Below are 25,127 nucleotides of genomic sequence, written 5' to 3'. Positions count from 1 at the left end.
TCCCTAAGATGTGGGTCACCCCCACTCGAATCCCTGGTGAGCACTACCACCCTTTGAGCACCATAGTTTTAGTCAGTCAGTACCAATTTGATGGCGAGTAGATGTGGAGCCCATTTTCCTGATCTTGTGTCGCCTCACTTTGGATAACGGGCTTAAGATTAATCCAGGATAGCATAAACGGTGCTAGCTCTCTGTCGTTTGTTAGAATTGAGAAATATTCCATTGTGAGCACATACCAAATTTTAATTATCCACTCATGAGTTGACGAGCACTTGGGTTTTTTTTTTGTTGTTGTTGTTGTTTTTTTGACAGAGTCTCTCTGTTGCCCCGGCTTGAGGGCAGTGGCGTCATGATATCTAACTGCAACCTCAAACTCCTAGGCTCAAGCCATCCTCCTGCCTCAGCCTCCAGAGTAGCTGGGACTATAGACATGCACCACCATGCCTGGCTGATGTTTTCTATTTTTGGTAGAGACAGGATCTCACTCTTGCTTCAGGCTGGTCTTGAACTCCTGACCTCAAGCAATCCTCTCACCTCAGCCCCCTAGAGTGCTGGGATTACAGACGTGAGCCACCACACCCCACCTGAGCAAGTTTTTTGCTTTGAATCAAAACTGTATTCGTGCAGTCTTCCATCTCAGCTTTATATAATAAAAACTCCTTATATACCTCAGCTTGTCAGTTAGTCATGAAAAAGCCGTACTTTCTGCAATCCTGACTTGCCAATCCTTCTCAATGAAAAATTCTCTCCTTTATCTACCAAGTTGTCTCTCATCCTCTGAATTGTGGCTTGCATAATAATCAAGTTTTTCATTCTGGAATTTGTTAGGGTTATTTATAGGATGTGACTGTACAATGAGGACCATAATGATTCCAATTGGATGTACTTCTCCAAAACACTATTCCTTCCCTACCTCACCAACCCTACCCCTACTACCACCACCATTGGTCTCCTCCCAGAATTCCAAGCCAGTAATTGGCACAACAGAACACACCCTCAGAACATGCAGAGGAACTGATAATGGAAGCAGTGCTGATGCATGCAAACTGCCTAGGCGTAGCGCCTTAGTCCATTTTGTGTTGCTAAAAAAGAATACCTGAGGCTGGAAGTGGTGGCTCATGCTTGTAATCCTAGCACTCTGGGAGGCCGAGGCATGAGGATTGCTTGAGGTCAGGAGTTCCAGACCAGCCTGAGCAAGAGCGAGACCTTGTCTATACCAAAAATAGAAAAAAATATTAGTTGGGTGTGGTAGTGCATGCCTGTAGTCCCAGCTTCTCAGGTGCCTGAGGCAGAAGGATGGCTTGAGCCCAGGAGTTTGAGGTTGCCGTGAGCTAGGCTGACGCCACGGCACTCTAGTCTAGGTGACAGAGTGAGACGCCACCTCAAAAAAAAAAAAAAAAAAAAAAACAGACTAAGTATCAAGGTATCCACAATTCTCCATCTCATAATAATAGTGATAATGGTGAAAATAGCTAACATTTATTGAGTGTTTCCTTGTTTAATTCTCACAATCCATAATAATCCATGATGAAAATGGTAAGAATAATATTTGCTTCCTAGTTGCGAGGAATTGAATTAACTCTCTTAATCCTCCTAATGACCCCATGACATGGATTGCTATTATAATCCTCATTTTGCAGATGGGGAAACTGAGGGGAAACTGAAGGCCAGAGAGATTAAGTAATTGCCCAAGGTCATCCAGCCAAGAAGTGGTAGAGCTGGAATTTGAACCCCAGGTCATTCTGTCTGCCTGTAAAGGTCATGCTCCGGGCCATACCACACTACCTTATTGGAAACATCTTTGGGTATGCAGCCTACTTCATACTGATATGCTAAAAAAGACAAATGAGGAATGCCACATTCCATCCATTTGGTGTTAAGAATGTTTCAAAGCTTTTTCCTACCCATGATCCACTTGATCATCACAGCAGCCCTATGAGGAAGGCAGGACAGTGGCAGCACCACCATTACACAGCTAAAGACCCCAACACAAAGACCTGCTGCAAGTCCCACCACAAATTAGGGGTAAGCCAGAGTCAGAGTTCAGTACACAGTCTACGTTTTCAAAATGTGATCTTTAGTATGTAGCTAGGGGCTAAGTTTCCTCCACCTCCTTTATTCTGATTTTATGCTGAAGATTTGAAAGAAAATGGGCAGCCCACAAAAGGTCATAAAACCTTCAGACAAACCTTCTTATGAATGTGAAAACTACTGGGGTACACCCGAGTCTTCCATGCACCCCAACCCTTCAGGATCTGCAGTGCCTGACCACATTATATGTCTTAAAAAAAAAAAAAAAAAAACTGGATGCACTGAAGGTATGAACACATATCACCATATATCTCTCGGTTTAAAAAACATTTATTAGCCCAGGCACAGTGGCTCATGCCTGTAATCCTAGCACTCTAGGACACCGAGGCAGGAGGATTGCTTGAGATCAGGAGTTCAAGACCAGCCTGAGCAAGAGTGAGACCCTGACTCTACTAAAAACAGAAAGAAATTAGCCAGACAACTAAAAATATATAGAAAAAATTAGCCGGGCATGGTGGCACATGCCTGTAGTTCCAGCTACCTGGGAGGCTGAGGCAGAAAGATTGCTTGAGCCCAGGAGTTTGAGGTTGCTGTGAGCTAGGCTGATGCCACGGCACTCACTCTAGCCTGGGCAACAGAGAAAGATTCTGTCTCAAAAAAAAAATTTATTGAACAATTACAGGTCCTCAATTCCAAAACCCACCAAGTTCTGAAAACCAAAAGTTTTTCAAAAATAAATTCCCTATCAAAACTCATATGGTGGCAAAACCTGAGATGAACCAATGGAAGACAATGTATAGCCTTTATTTATCCCATTGAGTCTAAGAATTCATAGGTTTCACTGCTGAAAAATTAATAGGTTTGATTATAGTAAGGTTGCCAGATAAAATCCAGGACAACTTAGTTAAATTTGTATTTCAGCTAAACAGCCAATAATGTTTTGGCATAAGTATGTCCCTTTTTTATGCTAAAATATTATTGGCTGTTTAGCTGAAATTTAAATTTAACTGGGCATCCTGTATTTCTATTTGCTAAACTTGGGAACCCTAATTATGGGTGCTTCCTTAAACCTCACTGGGAGTGTTACCTAATATATGGCATACAAAGCATATTACTGTCCTGAAATCTGACAAATTTAGAATTTCAGAACACTTCTGTCCCCAAGGGTGTTGAAATAGGGATTGTGGGCTTCTGGACCTGTAGTATTCTCCCAGCACTAGGCTTGGTACTGCATAGGGATCCAGCTCTCAAAGAACAACCACCTCTTAAAGACTTAGACTATCAGAATGGGTTGCCTCTTTAGCTCTCATTAGATTTCCCCTTGGTCTGTTCTATATGTCAGTAGCTTGATCGATGGTTTATTGCTGGCTGCTTTGATATGTTTATTCCTTGACGTATTTCCCCTCCCAGCTTCCTGATTTAAACTGGGCTGGTGCGGTGGCTCACGCCTGTAATACCAGCACTCTGGGAGGCTGAGGCAGGAGGATAGCTTAAGGTTAGGAGTCGAAACCAGCCTGAGCAAGAGCCAGACCCTGTCTCTACTAAAAAAATAGAAAGAAATTAATTGGCCAACTAAAAATATATAGAGAAATAATTAGCCGGGCATGGTGGTACATGCCTGTAGTCCCAACCACTCAGGAGGCTGAGGCAGGAGGATCGCTTGAGCCCAGGAGTTTGAGGTTGCTGTGAGCTAGGCTGATGCCATGGCACTCTAGCCTGGACAAGAGAGTGAGACTGTCTTACAAAATAAAAAAAAATAAAAAAATAAAAATAAATAAACCAGTAGGACTGCAACTCCCAGCTGACCTGACCACACCTTCTATGACTTCTTACTTGGCTTTAATAAGTTTCCAGGCTCTCTTCTTCAATTGTTCTAACACACTGTGTTACTTACTCTCTCCCTGGTGAGAAGCTTTCCAACACAAGCTCCCCTTTACTTCCAGGACTCCCCGTCTTTGGAGTAGGAAGTGAGCGCCCACCACCCTCTGCTGCCATCTCATGGCTAGAATAAGCTATTGCATCAGACTTAATTCAGCTGCACTAGCTCCTTTTACAGCCAGCCCATTACCACCAACACAGAATTATAACATCTGCCAGGAAACCCCATTTAGCTAATCCTGCTGCGGTATACACTTGCAAAGGAAAATTCTATTTTTTAAAAAATATGTGTTCTAAAACAGTTTCCAGCATGTAGCCTCACCTTCCTCCACTTAGTTCAAACTTGTGAAATTTAGCTCTAGTTTGAAATTAGAGGTATGGTTTCCAGTTGACTTATGTTGTGAGTCCACACCTGTGTTGCCATTGATACTGGCAGCCAGCTCAGGAACTAAGTCTCCTAGCTAATCGCAACAACAGAGCCAGGTTAGTACAAAATGTCTCAGTCATCCCTAGGTAAAAACCTATCTCCTTTTTTTTTTTTTTCATAGAATTAGTGATCTGAGTACATAAATTATGCTAGACAGAGACTACATGTAAAGCATAGGGGCCTCTTCCATCACAATCTGGGCCTTAAGTCCTTCCCAAAACCTATTTCTTGATCTCAAATGTCCGCTACAGTGGTTAAAACAACAAGCTGTGCTGTTTAATGAAAACATGGCTTAGAAAGCTCACTGCAATGATGAGGGGAAGAAGGTATTTGAACATTTCTCCCTCTTCAGGAAATTTTGCATTGGCACTAATTTCCTTCATGAGCATTTGCTCTTCTTTAGAGCCCAGCTTGATTGGCAACTACAAAACAAACAAAATGCATTCTATCTCGGGTCATATCTGCAGGGCTGGCTTCTTGTATATACCCTTTATGACCAGACTATCTTTTGAAGAACTGACAGCGGATGGAATGAAAGTGGGACCCATTTACACGTGCAGCCATTCACTGAGGGAGTAGGAGGCAGTTCTTGAAAGATCAGCATACTTTTCCAAATTCCCCAGAAAGGCCCTTACCCCAGATCTTGCCACAGCTACTAATTGCTGTTTCTTCCTGATCCTCACCTTCTTCTCCCCTGGGATGGGGGACAACTCATTCTCACTGTTCAAATTTTCTCCTCCTCCAAATGAACTAAAGGAAGAAGTGTTTACAGCTGTAAGTCTCCCAGCTTGGAGTCAGCTGATTTCTTTTAGGAAACACACAAAGATAACTCATTGCCAATTCTGAGAATCACGGGCCTGTACTACTTTACAAACCTCTAAATGTTAAACATGAGTCAAGGTGACCTTTCTTCCTGTCTCACCTATTGCACTTTTTGTACACACCCAACAATTTAAAATCATCTGAAAATAAGCAGTTAGATGACTCAGTGTCAGACTGACTTATTTTATCCTGATCTAATTTTTTTTTCTTGCTGACAGCCTCCATGGCAGGGAACAGGGTGAACTGAGCAGGCTAAGAAAGATTTTTCTCATCTGACCATTGTCCATTCCCAGTGGAACCACTGAAAGCTCACTGGTGCTTGCTTTTTTTCCCTGCCTCACAGCCTGACCTACTTCTCAGGAGCCCACCCCCATTTCCCGATCCTCTGTTCCTATGAGGGGACTTTCCCTCATTTTCCATCACCTCCTCAGGGAGTGGGGGACTCAATAACCAGGGAAGTCTATCCCTAGCTCACTCTTCTTAAATGAGCACTTACTATAGTGTTTGACACTCAGTAGGCACTCAAATGTTAACTGTTGTTATTATTACTATTTAATCTCTCTGAGCCTCAGTTTTCTCATCTGTAAAATGGGTATAAAAATAGCCCCAGCCTCCTAGGTTTGTTAATATATTTAAAGTGCTTTTAAAAGTATCTAAAACGCAGATAGTTCTGTGTATATTTTATCTGTGACTGTCATGACTACAGCTAGAAAAATACCTTAAGGGCACACAGATTGCAAGGTATGGAGAGGAGTTTGGAGGACAAGAGTTCTGTGTGTGTTATGTGTTTGAATAGCCAAGGGGAAATGCCCACTGGGCAGGTGAACATCCAAGTCTGAATTTTAGCAGGGAGAGAGAGAAGAGAATTTATGACTTTAACAAATACAGTAAATGCCTGCAAAGCCCTCCGGGGTATAGAATAACACACACAGAAATGTTCCTCCCCTTCTGAAGCTTACTGTCTAATAAGAAGGCTGAGACATGGGTTCTACATAGAAGTAAGTGTAACATAAGGCAGGTTCTGAGAGGTACCTCAAGGAAGAAGTGGTCTGAGCTCAAAGAGGAGGGTGAGGTCATCTCTGGCTGGAGCAATCAGGGAAGGCTTCCAGAAGGAAGTGACCTGCTCTGATTTTATGATTCTCTGCAGCCTTTCCTTAGGACTTTAGTGCCTGCTGATTTTTTTCATCTCTGAATGCCCTAAGTTCCCAAAGTATGGTGCCTCAGGACAAAGTAGTGACCTTTTCCTAAAACTAAATGGATCCAGATTGAACTACTGCCTTTTATTCTTTCCATTATTTTATAAAATGGTGGTAACAGGAGATCAAAGGGGTATGGGCTTTTTTTCATATCCTTACTTGGCAAAATAATCTCCCCCATGTGCTCGCTTCGACAGCACATATACTAAAATTGGAACGATACAGAGAAGATTAGCATGGCCCCTGCACAAGGATGACACGCAAATTCGTGAAGCGTTCCATATTTTTTTAACTGAGCAGCACCTAAGTGGACACATAGGTACTACAGTAACAGGGTATTGGGCAGGTGGGAGGGGGAGGGGGGCGGGTATATACATATATAATGAGTGAGATGTGCACCATCTGGGGGATGGTCATGCTGGAGACTTAGACTTTATTGAAACCTTAAAATCTGTACCCCCATAATATGCCGAAATAAAAAAAATAATAATAATCTCCCCAGATTTGGAGGGAAATGGCCTTAACTGGTCTGTGAGTGCCAACCATCTGGGAACCTGACATGTTTACCATCTGTATCTCACTTATGCAGTCATCTGAACACAAACACTATTGTCCTATTACTTGTTTCACATGACTTAGACTGGTCTCCCTTCCAAGGTGATCCCACAGGCCAGAATCACTGTTGGTCTCTCTCGTGACCTTCCCCAACACGCAACACAGAGGTGGGCACCGAGCAGGTACTCTAAAATGCTTGTTGAAAGGCCTACATTGAATAATGTTGATCTTGCATTTTCCTTGATGTGAGCAAATCAAAATCTGTCTGCCTTGGGTTGAGCATGTGAATTGGGCATTAAAGCTGACTGATTATGTAGACAGCTATAGGAACAAAAGTCACATACAATAGACTAGTGAGGCTGGGCTCAGTGGCTCACACCTGAGAGGCCAAGGCTGGAGGATCACTTGAGGTCAGGAGTTCGAGACTAGACCTGTCTCTACTGAAAATAGAAAAAATTAGCCAGGCAACTAAAAATAGAAAAAAAAAAATTAGCTAAGCATGGGGTGTATACCTGTAGTCCCAGCTACCTGGGAGGCTGAGGCAGGAGGATTGCTTGAGCCCAGGAATTTGAGGTTGCTGTGAGCTAGGCTGATACCACTGCACTCTAGCCCAGGCAACAGAGCGAGACCCTGTCTCAAAAGAAAAAAAAAAATAGACTTGTGAGGGGCTAGGGAGGTAAATCTCTTCACTGAATGTGAATCTCTTCACTCTGCTGGGGTAAAATCAAAGCTATTTTATTAGTTTTCTAGAAGAGGAGTGGGCTCTTTCCAGTAGAACCTAACATTATTCCTATTAAGAATTATTCATAGGAAAGGCAAAGAGCTATCGAGCCATTGAAAACACACCTTTATGTCAAAGGAAAGAAAGAAAGCCAGGGCTTTTCTAAAAGTCCTATGTAGTAAGGAAAAAATAGAATACTGTTCAGCCCTTGTCTGGGAGTATTGGAGAACTGAAGCAATGCAGTGGAAAAAAACCCAACAACTGCAGTGAGGGCCCTGGTACATTTGTGAAAAAAAGATTTGGACAGATTGAGAAGATGGGTTTCATATAGATCTGTCCTGGGGCTAAATCAAGGACCTAAGATTTTCAGTACTTCCCTCAAGTCCTTAGCTATACCATGCTCTTCCCACCTTTCCTAGCTGCCTAGACCTAAGGTGGGGCTCATTGCTTCTGGGCTTTGCTGGCAGGCAGGTCCCTTAACTGGATAATATGACATATCTAGTCAAAACTGGTAAGGGTAATTAATAGTTCCGTGTATTACTACTTCCTGCAAACAGGAATATAACTTCAATGCCTTAACCCAAAGCAGTAAATGATGTGGGCATTTCAATCACTGTGGCAAGGCCAATAGGAACATACTAGAAAATTCAGCTTTCTGCATGCCTCAGATCATACCAAACATGGATTGTCAGAGAATGCAATGTTTAAGACCATGGTCTGTAGAGTCATCCAGGCTAGGGCTCCAGTTCTGCCTCCTCCACTTACCAAAAAATGTGACACATCATCTGTAAAATGGGTATAATAATAATATCTGCCTTTAGAGTTGCTATGAGATGATTGATGCATCTGAAAATCCAGTACAGTGTCTGGTACATTATAAGAGCTCAATATATGATAGTTAATCTGCCTATGTTAAGAGTAATTCCTAGGCCGGCCCTGGTGGCTCACGCCCCGTAATCCTAGCTCTCTGGGAGGCCGAGGCGGGCGGATTGCTCCAGGTCAGGAGTTCGAAACCAGCCTGAGCAAGAGCGAGACCTTGTCTCTACTATAAATAGAAAGAAATTAATTGGCCAACTAATATATATAGAAAAAATTAGCCGGGCATGGTGGCGCGTGCCTGTAGTCCCAGCTACTTGGGAGGCTGAGGCAGCAGGATTGCTTGAGCCCAGGAGTTTGAGGTTGCTGTGAGCTAGGCTGAGGCCACGGCACTCACTCTAGCCTGGGCAACAAAGCGAGACTCTGTCTCAAAAAAAAAAAAAAGAGTAATTCCTAGTCACAACTGCCAGGAGACTTGTCTTAGCTACCAGACTTCACTCCTTTCACACACCAAGGAAAGATGACATTGGAAAGAGAGTGTTCCACCAAAGTTAATCCAGCACAAATCTATTTACTTAATCACCCATTCAACAAATATTTATTCAGCATCTACCTTGCACCAGGCATTTTGCAAAATGTTGCGAATATAATGGAGAATAAGACAAGTTCCCAGTCCTTGAGCAACATTCAGTCTTCTAGCTTTCAAGAAGCTCCTATAGGCCAGGCACTGTGGCTCACGCCTGTAATCCTAGCACTCTGGGAGGCCTAGGAGGGAGGATTGCTCGAGGTCAGGAGTTCAAAACCAGCCTGAGCAAGAGCGAGACCCTGTCTCTACTATAAATAGAAAGAAATTAATTGGCCAACTAAAAATATATACAAAAAATTAGCCGGGCATGGTGGTACATGCCTGTAGTCCCAGCTACTCAGGAGGCTGAGGCAGGAGGATTGCTTGAGCCCAGGAGTTTGAGGTTGCTGTGAGCTAGGCTGAGGCCACGGCACTCACTCTAGCCTGGGCAACAAAGCGAGACTCTGTCTCAAAAAAAAAAAAAAAAAAAGCTCCTATATTCCTCAAACACTGATGTTGTTTGTTTTAAAGTCCCTGAGGAGGGTAATAGGGCAAGAACTCTCATTCTCACTAACCCGCACACAAATAGGACATCACTTCCCGTGAAAAGTTAAAAAGTTATCAGGGGAAGCACTTTCAGAACAGCAAAGTCAAAACTTCTGAAAATCTACTCTTCCAAAAAAGCAACAAGACATTGGAAAAGTTTTCAGAATCAACTTTTTCACAACTGTGGAAATTAACCAAAAGTTTACAACAATCAGAGGAGCATTTATTGAAGTAAAACAGCTGAATTTCAGTAAGAACAGCAAGTTTTCTGGTAATTAACTTGCTCTATTCCCACTTTCCTTTACTCAGCTCCACAGTAGCATTGAAAATCAATAGCCTTAGAATCACAGTACCTGTAAAAAGCAGCAGCCTGGCATCCACTGAGGGGGAACAGACTGGGTTTGGAGCACCCCAAAAATACCCATTCCCAGAGAATTGTCACCATATGACATGTCGGGCAACTCTCCAAAAAAGCCTCATTCACAGGGCTTGTCTGTACTTGATCTGAATCAGTCAATTCCAATAGCCCTTTTCCAGGGGCATTTGTTGAAAAAGGTCAGCAACAGTTGTTTAACATCAAGGCTGCCTGAGGCAATGTATGGGGGCAAACAATAAGCTAAACAGAAGCAATCCGAACCATCAACATATAAAAAGAGCCACACACCATAACGGAAAGAAATTTATCCCAGGAATGTGAAGGTGATTCAGCATAACACAATCATCAACGTAGTATTTTACATTAATTGAAAGAAGAGAAAAAAAAACCCCATATCCTATCCGTTCAGTTGACATAGAAAAAGCATCTGACAAAATCCAACAAGCTCCTAGCACTCCGGCAGGCCGAGGCGGGCAGATCGCTCAAGGTCAGGAGTTCGAAACCAGCCTGAGCAAGAGGGAAACCCGTCTCTACTATAAATGGAAAGAAATTAGCCAGACAACTAAACATATATAGAAAAAATTAGCCGGGCATGGTGGCGCATGCCTGTAGTCCCAGCTACTCGGGAGGCTGAGGCAGGAGGATTGCTTGAGCCCAGGAGTTTGAGGTTGCTGTGAGCTGGGCTGATGCCAGGGCACTCTAGCCCGGGCAACAGAGTGAGACTCTGTCTCAAAAAAATAAAATAAAATAAAAACAAAATCCAACAAGCTTTCGTGATAAAAACACTCAGAAAACTGGGAATGAAAGAGAACTTCCTCAACCTGATAAAGGTCATCTATGAAAAGCCCATAGCTAACATCACACTTAGTAGAGAAGTACTGAAAGCTTTTCACCTAAGATCAGGAATAAGACAGGGATGTTCACTCTCACCATGTCTATCCATCATTGTACTGGAGATCCTACCAGGTCAATTAGGTAAGAAAAAGAAATAATAGGCCTCCAGTTTGGAAAGGAAGAATTTAAACTATCTCTATTCACTGACGACATGATCTTATATAGAGAAAATCCTAAGGAATCAAGAAAAAGCCTATTAGGGCTAATACCGATAAATGTGCAAAGTCGATTGGGTTTAGTTAAATAACAGTTGCAGAAGGCCACTGCTTTGCACTGAGCTCCTGTACGGACCAGAGCTCCCCAACAGACCAGACCAAACCAGAATTGGAGTCACACTAAATGCCACATAATTACATGGAAACTTTTAAGGAAGCATATAGATCGCAAAACAGACCAGTTTTTCCTGAAAATAAGAGATTCCAGCCTACCTGAGTCAGCATGATAAGGAAGATGACTCTGCTTTAACTTTAACCCCCCAAAAGTAACTTGAAGTAACCTGATACTAACCAATCAGCTCTTTTCCTATTGTTTTGTTTCCTTGTTCTCACCTTAGGAACCCCACTGTTCTGCAATTGACCAGTGGGAGCTCTCATTCTACTTTGTAGAACTGAGGCTGCCCCAATTCATGAATCCTGAATAAAAGCCAATTAGATTCATAACTGAATTTGCTGTAATTTTGTCTGTTTTTTTTTTTGAGACAGAGTCTCACTCTGTTGCCCAGACTAGAGTGCCATGGCGTCAGCCTAGCTCACAGCAACCTCAAACTCCTGGGCTCAAGCGATCCTCCTGCCTCAGCCTCCCGAGTAGCTGGGACTACAGGCATGCACCACCACGCCCGGCTAACTTTTTCTATATATTTTTAGTTGCCCATGTAATTTCTTTCTATTTTTTTTAGTAGAGACGAGGTCTCGCTCTTGCCCAGGCTGGTTTCGAATTTCTGAGCTTAAGCAATCCTCCTGCCTCGGCCTCCCTGAGAGCTAGGACTAGAGGCATGAGCCACCATGCTGGCCCTGTAATTTTGTCTTTTAGCAGTTTCTATAAACTAGCAATGAAAAATCCAAAAATGAAATTAAGAAAATATTTTAATTTACAGTAGCATCCAAACAAATAAAATGCTAAGGAATAAATTTAACAAAGGACGCATAAGACTTGTGTACTGAAAAAACTACAAAACATTGGTCAAAGAAACTAAAGCAGATCTAAATAAATGGAAAGACAGGCCATGTTCATGAATTAGAAGACTTAATATTGTTAAAATGACAACATTCCCCCAATTATTCTACCAATTCAATGAAATCCATATTAAAGCCCCAGGGTTCTTTTTTTTACATAAATAGATAAGCTGATTGTAAAATTCATATGAAAATGCAATGGAGGCAGGTTAGCCAAACCTATTTTGAAAAAGAAGAACAAATTTGAAAAACTTACAGTTCCTGATTTCAAAAGTCACTACAAAATTACTGTAATCAAGACAGTGTGGTATTGCCATAAAAACAGACATTGATAAATAGAATAGAATTAAGAGTCCAGGCTGGGCATTGTGTCTCATGCCTGTAATCCCAGCACTTTGGGAGGCAAAGACAGGAGGATCACCAGGAGTTTGAGACCAGCCTGGGCAATATAGCAAGATTCCCATCTCTACAAAAAATTTTAAAAATTAGTTGGGGCAGCTACTTAGGAGGCTGAGGCAGGAGGATCACTTGAGCCCAGGAGTTTGAGGTTATAGTGAGCTATGATCATGCTACTGCATTCCAGCCTGAGCCACAGAGTGAGACCCTATCTCTAAAAATTGAAAATAAAAAAATTAAGAGTTCTGAAATAAACTCTTACATTTATGGTTAATTGATTTTCAAAACAAGGGTACCAAAACAATTTTAACTGGGAAATAGCCTTTTCAAAAAATATTTGCTAGGACAAGTACATATCCACATGCAAATGAATGAAATTGGACCCCTATTTCACACAATACGCAAAAATTAATTAAAAATGGATCAATGACATGAACATAAGAGCTAAAGCTATCAAACTCTGAGAAGAAAACATCGGTGTAAATCTTTGTGACCTTAGATTGAGCGATGGTTTTTTAGATATGACAACAGCACAAGCAACAACAATAAAAACATAAATTGGACTTCATCAAAATGAAAAACTACTAATCTAGGCTCTGTCCAGTTTGGCTTTTAGTGCAATCAGGCATCTAGCGCACACACACTCTGCGGTTTTGCCTACAATCCCTCTTTCTGAGGCATTCTTAGAATCAACAAGAAATTGATTAAATAAACTGTCCGATTTGAGCTTTAATATGCAAGCAGGAATCGACTGTGGTTTCAGAGCTCCAGATGTTTTTAGGTTAGACACTACATAATGGCTTAATAAAATTTCCTTTATCATATTCAAATTACAGCTTGTTCTGCCAGAATCCACACCACCTTACACTACTTCTGTCAAATATAAAAGCAGAAGATAAAAGCCTGTCCTACTTTAAAATTTCCCATCTTGAGCCAAATCAAAAATTAGAGCAGAGGCATTAAAGATAAATGTTAGATGGTATATCTACTATTGAAAGAAGCTTCACCTTTGCATTTCTGCCTTAGAGGAAGGTAATTTCTGAGGCTAGAGTTCTTGGAGATACACAAGGGGACATCCCAGCAGGTCATAAAGACCATTGCTGAGAGCCCCAAATATTCGTTTGGTTCTGGCAGCAGGGAGTAATACCATAGAACAGGGCGATTCACTGCCTGGTTTTTTGTAAATAAAGTTTTCTTGGCACATAGCCAACCCCATTCATGTATGTATTGTTTACAGCTGAGTTTGCACTGCAACAGCTGAGTTGAGTAGTTGCAACAGCAATGGTATGGCCTGCAAAGCCTAAAATACTTACTATCTGGCCCTTTCCACGAAAAGCTTGCCAACCCCTGCTGAATAACATCAGTACATCCATCCAGATACCTCCATGTAAATGTACCACAGACAAATCTAATTCAGTAGGTCTAAAAATGCATGCACCTCCATAAACCTATCCGCTCTCCATTAATGGCACTATTATCACCAATTCACCTGAATTAGAAGCCTCTGTCCCCTTTCCCTTCACACCACATCTATTACGGCGCTCCCCATCCCTCACCACATCCTGCCAATTCTACCCCTCACTACATTTCAAATCTGACCGTGTCTCTCCATTTCCACCACCATTTCCTTAGTCTAAGTCACCGTCATTTTGTTCAAGATTGACAACAGCTTTCTAATTGATCTTTCTGCCTCTAGTTTTGCCCACCCCCTGCCTTCAATCCATCTTCCACTCAATGACCAGAGGATCTTTCTAACATCTCAATCTAATTCTGTCCCATGCATAATAATATATGCAGTGAAGATTTAATGTGCCCTTACTATGTGCCAGGCATAGCTCTAAGAGCTACATTATGTAGTAAACTGGTTTTAATCCTCACACTAACCCTATAAGGTAGATGTTAATATCTCCATTCTTTAGATAAAGGCAGTGAAGAACAGAGAAGTAAAGGAACTTCTTTAGTTACACAGCTAGTAAGTGACAAAGCCCAGAGTTGAGCCAATGTAATCTACAAAATCTACAGTTGCCAGTACTGTTATACCACTCTACACACACACACACACACACACACACGCTCACTTACAAACAGCTCACACACATAAAGATACTGCTTATGGCTTCCCATTGCTCTGAAAATGAGTCCATACTCTTTATAGTGGCTAAAGACAATCATTTTGTTCTGCTCTAACCGCTGTTTATCTCTCAGGCCTGGTCTGTTGCCATTCTCAGCCCTGAAGTTCAAGCTGCAGCCACCCTAGACTGCTCTAGCTCCCCCCCCCCCCCCTCCCCCCGCAAGGCATGTTCTCTTTGACCTCTGGGCCTATATTCATGTTATCCCGTCTCCTTTGGCTCCTTCTCCTCCCCTGCACCTGGCCAACTGCTGCACATCTTTTTTTTTTTTTAATTTATTTTTTATTTTTTGAGACAGAGTCTCGCTTTGTTGCCCGGGCTAGAGTGAGTGCCATGGCGTCAGCCTAGCTCACAGCAACCTCAAACTCCTGGGCTCAAGCAATCCTTCTGCCTCAGCCCCCCAAGTAGCTGGGACTACAGGCATGCACCACCATGCCCGGCTAATTTTTTCTATATATATTAGTTGGCCAATTGATTTCTTTCTATTTATAGTAGAGACGGGGTCTCGCTCTTGCTCAGGCTGGTCTCGAACTCCTGACCTCGAGCAATCCGCCCGCCTCGGCCTCCCAGAGTGCTAGGATTACAGGCGTGAGCCACCGCGCCTGGCCTGCTGCACATCTTTTAATGTTCCATTCAGGTATCACCTCCTCCAGGAAGCCTTCTCTGAGAAGTCCAGATTTGCCCCTCCTTTATGTTTGCATTATGCCTTGTTCATATCTTTTTCACTGCCCTTATAATTCAGTGGTATAATGATCTTTTTATACCTCTGACTCCCTCGCTAGACTGTGAGATCCCAGTGGTTTTTCCACCGCATCCCAAAGTCTTGCTTTATCTTTAACTTTTCTATCACCACCAAATTGGTATTAACTGATCAACACTTAAGTGCACATATAGTAGTAACATTCATCGGGTATCAGGCAGGTGGGAGGGGGCAGGAGGGGATGGATATATACACACCTAATGGATGCAATGTGCACCGTCTTAGGGATGGACATACTTAAAGCTCTGACTCGAGTGGGGCAAAGGCAATATATATAACCTAAACATTTGTACTCCCATAATATGCTGAAATAAAACATTAAAAATTTAAGGCCGGGCGTGGTGGCTCACGCCTGTAATCCTAGCACTTTGGGAGGCCGAGGCGGGCGGATTGCTCAAGGTCAGGAGTTCGAAAACATTAAAAATTTGAAAAAAAAATAAAAAACATATTTTACACCTTAAATATATACAATCTAATTTTTAAAAATAAAAATAAAACTTTTCTGTATTTTCTTGGACTTTAGGCCTTTGGCATAAGCTATAGTGGCAAGAAGAGTAGAAAGGGACTATAGGATTTTGTCTTTTTGTGTATGACTGTGTGGAAAGGAAAAATGAGGACATAAATGGGGATCGTGAACATCTTTGGAGGAAATGAAATCACAGGATGAAAACATTTTAGAGCTTATTTTTGGTAGTTTTGGAATAGTAAACTGCTTTAGGATAGGCTAGATCCCAAAATATATAATGGCTCAAACATGATAGAACTTTCTCAGTCATGTATTCTTGGTATTCTTGGTCAGCAGGATAGTTCTTTTCACATGTTTAATTGAGGGACATGGTCACCCTGGGTTATCACATCCCAATCAGCCTCAAAGGGGAAAGAACATGGAGAAGCACACATGGGAGACTTCTATAAGCCAGGCCTGGGAGTACCACACATCCTTTTTTTTTCTTTTTTCTTTTCTTTTTCTTTTTTTTTTTTTTTTTTGAGACAGCATCTCGCTCTGTTGCCTGGGCTAGGGTACCTTGGCATAAACCTAGCTCACTGTAACCTCAAACTCCTGGGCTCAGGCAATCCTCCTGCCTTAGCCTCCCAAGTAGCTGGGACTACAGGCATGCGCCACCATGCCTGGCTAATTTTTTCTACTTTTTAGTAGAGATGGGGTCTGGCTCTTGCTCAGGCTGGTCTTGAATTTCTGACCTCAAGCGATCCTCCCGCCTTGGCCTCCCACAGTGCTAGGATTACAGGCATCAGCCACCGCCCACACAACATCTTTCTTCACATTCCATCAATGAGAATTTAGTCACATAGCCACATCCCACTGCAAAGGAGACTGGGAGATGTAGTCCATCTGTGTGCTCAAAGAGGAGAAAAGTGATTGTTGTGGGAAACTAGTAACCTTCACAGATATATTAACAGTAAAGTTGGGCTAGTTTACCTTAGGCATTGTGTAAATGATGGAAGAGGTTTATTTCCTTTGTACTAGCAAGCTGTGTGGTGCTGCTCTGTTTAACCTGTCCCATGGGAAGCTGGGGTAGGGAAATGTGGGCAGTCTTTAAAATCATGGTTGACAATTAAGGTCCCTATTGAGTCACTTACTAGGAAGTAACAGCTGGAGGGTGACTTGCAATGCTGATGATTCCTTAATTATTAATCACTAACACTTTGTAGATTGCCTTTAAGTAAAATCCCATCTGGGTTGGTATACAATATTATAATGTTGACCCCCCAAGATTTTTTCCTTTTTTGCATGTCTCGACTAGAGAGGGTGTTAAATAGATGACAAAGTAGCAACCTGATTCATTACAGGCTAATCAAGAGGTACTGAAATCAAAACAGGGAAAAAAGGCAAAATCAAAAAGGGGACTTATTTGCATTTCAAACCATAGCCACAGGCATGGGCTTATTCCCTACCAGTTTGTGTTTGCCCAAACAGAAGTGCACAATGATGATGACCTCACGTAGTCTAAGGGAGTGAGTAGATGTGAATCAATTTGAAATGAAACATCCCCATGATTCTCTGCTAATAGGCATGTAAATTCCCAGGAGAATTTATAAAACAGTTACCCAGGCTCTATGCCCCCACTCCCACCCCGGAAAGTCTCACTTAGTCAGTCTGTGGTGGGACCTGGGGATCTGAACTTTTTAATGTTGCCTGGATGACTCTGATGTAGAGCCAGGCTTGGAAATTCATTGCCCTAACAGGATAGGAGGGGGAAGAAGGCATACCAGGGCACAAACTGAACAGAATGATGTTTGTTAATATAGGAAAATAATAATGAAACCTAAAAAAAGAAATCTAGTCTCATAGCTTGACAAGTAGCACTATCTCTGGGGTTAGATTCATTCATGGGGCCGGGTGCAGTGGCTCACACCTCCTGTAATCCTAGCACTCTGGAAGGCCGAGGCAGGAGGATCGCTTGAGGTCAGGAGTTCAAGACCAGCCTGAGCAAGAGAGAGACCCTGTCTCTACTAAAAATAGAAAGAAATTAGATGGATAATGAAAAATATATAGAAAAAATTAGCCGGGCATGGTGGCGCATGCCTGTAGTCCCAGCTACTCGGGAGGCTGAGGCAGAAGGATCGCTTGAGCCCAGGAGTTTGAGGTTGCTGTGAGCTAGGCTGACACCACAGCACTCTAGCCCAGGCATCAGAGTGAGACTCTGTCTCAAGAAAAACAATACATTCATGGGAGCCTCGAAAACAGGCCTTTTCTGGGGATTGGCCATACAGCCCCTTGCCGGAGCTGACTGTAAGCTAGAAGAGGTACTATGAAGGTAGACTCCCTCCTGGACATTCCAGATGCCTAACTTGTTCTCTTCTTTTCCCAGTTTGTTGCTCAGCCCAACTGCCAACAGTTGCTTGCCACCCTATGGTACGATGGCTTCCCTGGATGGCGGCGGAAACACTGGGTAGTCAAGCTTCTGACCTGCATGACCATTGGATTCCTGTTTCCCATGCTGTCTATAGCTTATCTGATCTCACCAAGGAGCAACCTTGGGCTATTCATCAAGAAGCCCTTTATCAAGTTTATCTGCCACACAGCATCCTATTTGACCTTCCTCTTCATGCTTCTCCTGGCTTCTCAGCACATTGTCAGGACAGACCTCCACGTACAGGGGCCTCCTCCAACTGTCGTGGAATGGATGATACTGCCTTGGGTTCTAGGTGAGTCGAAGGAACCAGGAACTATGGCCAGACTGCCTGCTCGTCTTCTCTAAAGAAACTACTAGAACAGGCAGTCAAACTGGCTCTGAACTAGGGCACCTCCCCACTGAGCAGTGGGGTAGTCCTTTGTTGGGAGTCTGAGAAATGTGGTCCCTTCTTTCCAAGGCCCTGGTCACTCAATAATGCATGGTCCATAGTGAGATTTGCAGTATACTCATTGCTTGCTTCTGCTAATATCTTCAAGGACAGAGAAGCTGTAGGCCAGTTGAGTTAGAGGGAATGCCAAGTATCAGAATGGGCCTCAGGTAAGCTAGGTAGAGCAAACACTGATCAGTTTATTCAAAAGCCCCTTTCCCATAACCAAGGAGCACATGGATCTGCTGCTTTCTCATGGATACTTCACACAATCCCAGTACTTTTTCAAGGTTCACATTTGGACACTGACTCCATAATCAAGGGGGAAACCTGGGAAATTCACATACATCGTGGTAAAAGTAGCCCTGTCAGTAGTCTTCAGGCATAATTAGATTGTATTGAACCCTCCAACAAGTGGTCGTCCTCTAAGTTCTTGCTACTCAAACTTTGGTCCCCAAACCAGCAATATCAGCATCACCTGGGAGCTTGTTTGACATATGGAATCTCAGGTCCCACCCTGGATCTGCATTTTAACATGACTCCCAGGTAATTCACATATACTGTAAAGTCTGAGAAAGTGCTGCCCTGACTACAGCTATACCTTTTACTGTTTTCTATATTCCAAAGCTAAAGAAATGTCTATGTCTTCAGGTAAAATTCCATAAAACCCCACATGATGAGAGGAGAAAGGAGAAAAGAGGACCCTAAATTATTTTGGGCCCCACTACCTAGTTTGGCCCCAACATCTGGTAATTTGGTCCATAATCAGCTTATTCATCTCAAAACTCATTGAGAAGTTTTCTTTCCAGCACCTAGAGTAAACTAAGGACTATGGGATAATATTGATCTAATGAATTTATTGATGAAATCACTCCCACTTCAAAATGGGAAGAAGATAGAATCAGGCAGCCAAAATTGCAACAGCATTCCAGTGGCAATACTAAAAATGCTAAAAGTGAGTAGTACCCAGAAAGGTATAACATATGGGCATCTTCAGGAAAATTCTACCTGGTTAGGAACATTCAAAACTGGGAGGTGAGGTAGGAAAGGAAGAGAGGTAACTGATTACTACTGTCTCTCAGGGCTTCAGTCCACTGATCCCAATTCATTCATTAATTTCATTTTTATCCACTTGGGGGGGATCCTGCTATGATGACCATGACTGACCCTATGTAGAAATAAACTGTTTGCTTCCATTCTTTAGGTTTCATTTGGGGAGAGATTAAGGAGATGTGGGATGGTGGATTTACTGAGTACATCCATGACTGGTGGAACCTGATGGATTTTGCAATGAACTCCCTCTACCTGGCAACTATTTCCTTGAAGATTGTGGCCTATGTCAAGGTAAATTGGAATGTCTGCTATTTTTCTTAAGCAGCAATTTTGGTTACCTTAAGCTTTTGCACTGGGAGCATAAAGAGTTTAGGGGAAAAGTAATGATGATGGTCCAATCCATATAGGAAAGTACCATATAAGCAGACATTCTTTCAGACTGGTTTGTAAGCTGTGTCCACCTAAGCAAAGAACGTGCAGAATGGAACAATTTGCAAATGAATCATAAGCTTCTGAGACTCTTGGGGGTAAAAGGGTCTTCAGCTTTCAGTGTTTAAATCCTGTCCACAATATCCTTGCCAAGAGAATGGCCCAGTGATGCTTGCATGGGGCAGGGACAGGAAATTCACTGAATTCACTATCCCCAAAAGCCTCTCTAAACTCTTGGCACTTCACTTGAAAGAGCTGGTTTATATTTGTCTAACATTATTCTCCCTGCATCACATCCATTGGCAATCCTTCTTCCCTGTGGGGTCATACAGAACAAGGCTGTTTCTTCTTCTAACAATGCTTCCAATCTGAAGTCATCTCTCCCTAACCTGCTGAATCATCTCTTCTGAAAGCTAAACATCCCCACTTCCCTCAACTGTTCTTCAAATTACAGGTAGCAGAACCCCAGAAATTTCACAGCAGGAGACACAAACTTTTAGTAACCTCTGCCTCCTTCATCACTACCAGGGTAATCGTTCAAGTAGTTATGAATCTAATTTTGATTTTATTTTTATTTTTATTTTTATATTGAGACAGAGTCTCACTCTGTTGCCCAGGCTATAGTACCATGGTGTCAGCCTAGCTTACAGCAACCTCAAACTCCTGGGCTCAAGCAATCCTTCTGCCTCACCCTCCTGAGTAGCTGGGACTACAGGCATGCACCACTATGCCCGGCTAATTTTTTCTATATATTTTTAGTTGGCCAATTAATTTCTTTCTATTTTTAGTAGAGATGGGGGGTCTCGCTCTTGCTCTGGCTGGTTTCAAATTCCTGACCTTGAGCAATCTTCCCACCTCGGCCTCCCAGAGTGCTAGGATTGCAGGCATGAGCCACCACACTGGGCCAAATCTAGCTTTTTGAGTATCACCCAACCTATGCCTCTCTACCAATTCAGATAATGTACACACACCACCACCACCACCACCACCTTAATGCTTTTCCTACACAATGTGCAGCTTGAATTATCCTGAAAATACTTTCATGTCCGACACCCCCACTTTGAGTAATCACAGGCTCTGAATTCAGGTCTGGTGTCTATTAAATAATGGTGTGGATGTACTCCTTCTACCCTGAGTTGAACTTTTCCATGAGGAAAGGCTGACAATTCAGTGTCCAACATTGTCTAGTCAGTCATGCTTTTTGGCACTAAATTCCACATTAAGGAGTTTTAGAATGGAAATATGGCTGTCCCCCAAATCTCCAACAACTGAGCTTATTTTTACATCCCTAATATGCATATTGCATAAATTTGAAGACCTTGGGAGTTATGTAGAGCATGAATATTGAATGCAGTCATGATACATTCTTGAAAAAAGCCCAAGAGTAGGCCTTATACATGTGGTGATCATTTAACACATACTTACAACTGCCTTAAAAGAAAAAGCTAGTGAGGAAAATGTTTGAATCCCTGGTTAGTATGGTTGGGTGAAATCCATGTCATTCTGGCACTCTGCTGACTAAGTAACACTGTTTGCCTAAAAAAAAACATTTCTTCCTCTGGAAGTGGTATTTATATACTGGAGGGACCATAAATTATCAATCTAGAAATTTGTGGGTTTTGTTTAAACAGGAAAGTTTAGAATAAATGATGAAGAAAAGGATTAACATTTGGGGATATGAAAATGTGTCTATAGATGCTCAACATTAGCTACTCACATAACCTGTACAACTTCACTGGCAAGACCTGTAAAGAGCTACAGTTAAATCTGATCTATTAAGCTGAGTAAATGCCCCTCAACTGACTAATACTTTAATTCGATGGAGACTTTTGCCAAAAAGTTGAAGTCCTTCTCATAAAAGGAGAATTTACAAAGGAAGACTGCCACATTCAGAATTTGGATTTGCAAAGAGAATTTCTAAATGGGCAGAGTCTGGACCACTCATCCATCCACAGCGGTACACCAGTTTGAGATGACCTACCCCAAGCAGGCTGAGCCAACTTCTTTGAGGTAAAGCTACAAGAACTGCCCCACAGACTCTTTGAAACATTTCTGATCACCATTGTACAGAGGCAGTACAGAAGTGCCAAGAGAGGAGCTGGCCTTAAAGATGATCCTTTATTAGATTGAAAAATTAGTCAACAACATATACTCCACCTCACGTGGTCTTCAAGAGCCAACAGGCACACACCAAAGTACTTAAAGGAAGCAAATAAACATAACATTGGCCCTCAATGCCCCAGATAAACCTACAAGTGGGGAATAATTGTTCTTTTGTCTTCTAGGATAGCACACACCACCACCCCACTGCCATGTGCACAGACTAAATCTGCACTTTGCTACTCACTGAGTTGCGGTCTTTTCTTCTGCCAGTGCTTGGCTAAAGACACAGTTATACCCCCTCAAATTATTATTACTATTGAGTTCCCACATTAAGCTGTTCCTCTTCATATTTTGCTTTTGTGTTGACAGAATGCAATTCACACTGCTTTCAAAAGCAAGGAGGGCTGGGCATGGTGGCTCAGGCCTGTAAGCCTAGCACTCTGGGAGGCCAAGGCAGGCAGATTGCTCAAGGTCAGGAGTTCGAAACCAGCCTGAGCAAGAGGAAGACCCCATCTCTACTATAAATAGAAAGAAATTAATTGGCCAACTAATATATATATAGAAAAAATTAGCCGGGCATGGGGGTGCATGCTTGTAGTCCCAGCTACTCGGGAGGCTGAGGCAGCAGGATTGCTTGAGCCCAGGAGTTTGAGGTTGCTGTGAGCTAGGCTGATGCCATGGCACTCACTCTAGCCTGGGCAACAAAGCGAGACTCTGTCTCAAAAAAAAAAAAAAAAAAAAAAGAAAGAAATTTAGCTGGACAACTAAAAATATATATAGGAAAAATTAGCCAGGCATGGTGGCACATGCCTGTAGTCCCAGCTACTCGGGGAGGCTGAGGCAGGAGGATCGCTTGAGCCCAGGAGTTTGAGGTTGCTGTGAGCTAGACTAACACTACAGCACTCTAGCCCGGGCAACAGAGGGAGACTCTGTCAAAAAAAAAAAAAAAAAGGGAAGGAAGGGAGGAAGGAAGGAAGGAAGGAAGGAAGGAAGGAAGGAAGGAAGGAAGGAAGGAAGGAAGGAAGGAAGGAAGGAAGGAAGGAAGGAAGAAAGAAAGAAAGAAAGAAAGAAAGAAAGAAAGAAAGAAAGAAAGAAAGAAAGAGAGAAAGAGAGAGAGAAAAGAAAAGAAAAGAAAAGAAAAGGAGGCCAATTTTCAAGCTGCATTCCTTTTCAAAAAATATAAGAAAAATCACTATCACTAACCCAAGAGTCAGGAGACCCGAATTTAATCCCCACTCTGATATTCACAAGCAGGATTACCACAGGCAATTGCTCTACCTTTCTGAGCCTTAGATTCCGGCTCTGATACCTAAACAGATTGTACTAGATCCGTGGTTTTCAACCTTTCAATTTTTTCCCATAGAAGCACATCTTCAAGCAAAAACTTACACAGAACTCCCATATAGAGAGAATTTGGCTTAAGGAATGAGTCTTCAAGGCCTCCTCTTTGGCTCCCACAGTCGTCACTAAATGCCTCCATTGCATCTTCAGGCTCTAAGGAATGCAGTTTGAAAACCATTGCATTAGAGTGAGAGTGGTGGCCCATGCCTGTAATCATAGCAGTCAGAGAAGCCAAGGTGGGAAGATTTCTCACACTCAGAAGTTTGAGAGCAGCCTGGGCAAGAGTGAGACCCCTGCTATACTAAAAATAGAAAAATTAGCTGGGAGTTGTGGTACACACCTGTAGTCCTAGCCACTCAGGAGGCTGAGGCAGGAGGATCGTTTGAGCCCAGGAGTTTTAGGTTGCAGTGAGCTATGATGACTCCACTGCACTGTACCTGGGGCAACAGAGTGAGAGTCTTTCTCAAAAAATTTAAAAAAGTAAAAAAGAAAGAAAACCACTACATTAGATCATGGGTCAGCAAACTATGGTCTATGGGGCAAATTTGGCCTGTTTCCATGTCCATTTACTTGCATATTGTCTATGACTACTTTAGCATTACAAGGGAAACATTGAGTGTTCTGACAGGGACCATATAGCTCACAAAGCCAAAAATATGTATTACCTGGCTCTTGGCAGAAGAAGTTTGCTGACCTCTATGCTAGATAAGCTCCAAGTTTATTCTCGGCACTCACATGCTATAAATCTTTCTCCAAAAGTATATATGCAAAGTATAGATCTGCCATGAGAATTGTCTTTCACACTTCTGAGTGTTCTGCAAATCCAGATTTACCATCTCATGGGCAGTAGACTTCCCTGTGATTACAGTTCTGGCTGTGGAAAGACAAAACCCCAAATTATGAGCTATAAATGTTCCAGTTGATAATTTCTAGTTTTAAAACATAGGTCTGTTTTGTTATCAGTAAAAAGTCTCTCTCACATACACCTCAAAAACCTTTAAAGGCCGATCTAACATCTGTGTTGTGATATCAACTATCATAGAAGTAGCATTTAATAAAAATAGTGCTAGGTTGCGTGTCTGGAGACCTGTGATTTAGTCCCGAGCCTGCCACCAGCTTGCTGTGTGATCTTTAGCAAGTCACTCTGCCTCTCTGGATTTCAGCTCCTCCTTTTGTAAAAGAGGCATAACAACATCTGTCCCTCACAGCAATGCAGTGAATGTTTTTTGGGGGGAGGAAAAATGTAGAAATATAAGATTTTGCCAAGAATATATAAAACTGATTGGCCACCTAAAGGTCTATCTGAAACAGAAGCACAAATGTAGCACGGTTTCTCCAAACTCCTCTGACAGAGAAGAATACTGAATATACACAAGTGATTTCAACAACACCAGTTTCCTCCGTTGTCTGAAATAAAGCACATTTTAGAAATGCTAGCAATATAATTTGGCCCCCAATGGAACATTTTCTCAGGAAAGTTGTTTACATTTAGTCGTGAGAAACTGTGATATTTAGATGTAAGCTCAAGGCAATATGCTTCAAATTGAATCCCAGGCAAAATCTACTTGTGTCCCGGGGAAGAAGGTAATAAGTAGTTCCTTGTATTTCCATACC

The 25,127-nt window shown here is 42.3% G+C and overlaps 1 protein-coding gene and 1 non-coding gene across 2 annotated transcripts in view; both read left to right on the top strand.

Annotated features, from left to right (window-relative positions):
• The window catches only part of TRPC5 (transient receptor potential cation channel subfamily C member 5), a 202,977-nt gene that overhangs the window by 107,210 nt on the left and 70,640 nt on the right, over positions 1-25,127 (top strand). The window contains exons 4-5 of the mRNA XM_020284961.2: positions 18,116-18,452; positions 19,792-19,931. Of these exons, the coding sequence (XP_020140550.1) occupies positions 18,116-18,452; positions 19,792-19,931 (477 nt within the window). The remainder of the gene's footprint in view (positions 1-18,115; positions 18,453-19,791; positions 19,932-25,127) is intronic.
• LOC142866015 (U6 spliceosomal RNA) lies at positions 6,536-6,642 on the top strand. The gene has a single exon (XR_012916088.1). It is a non-coding gene; the product is annotated as a U6 spliceosomal RNA (small nuclear RNA).

This window comes from Microcebus murinus, chromosome X, assembly GCF_040939455.1.
Source record: "Microcebus murinus isolate Inina chromosome X, M.murinus_Inina_mat1.0, whole genome shotgun sequence".
NCBI lineage: Eukaryota > Metazoa > Chordata > Mammalia > Primates > Cheirogaleidae > Microcebus > Microcebus murinus.
This window is presented reverse-complemented; position numbering and strand designations above follow the sequence as displayed.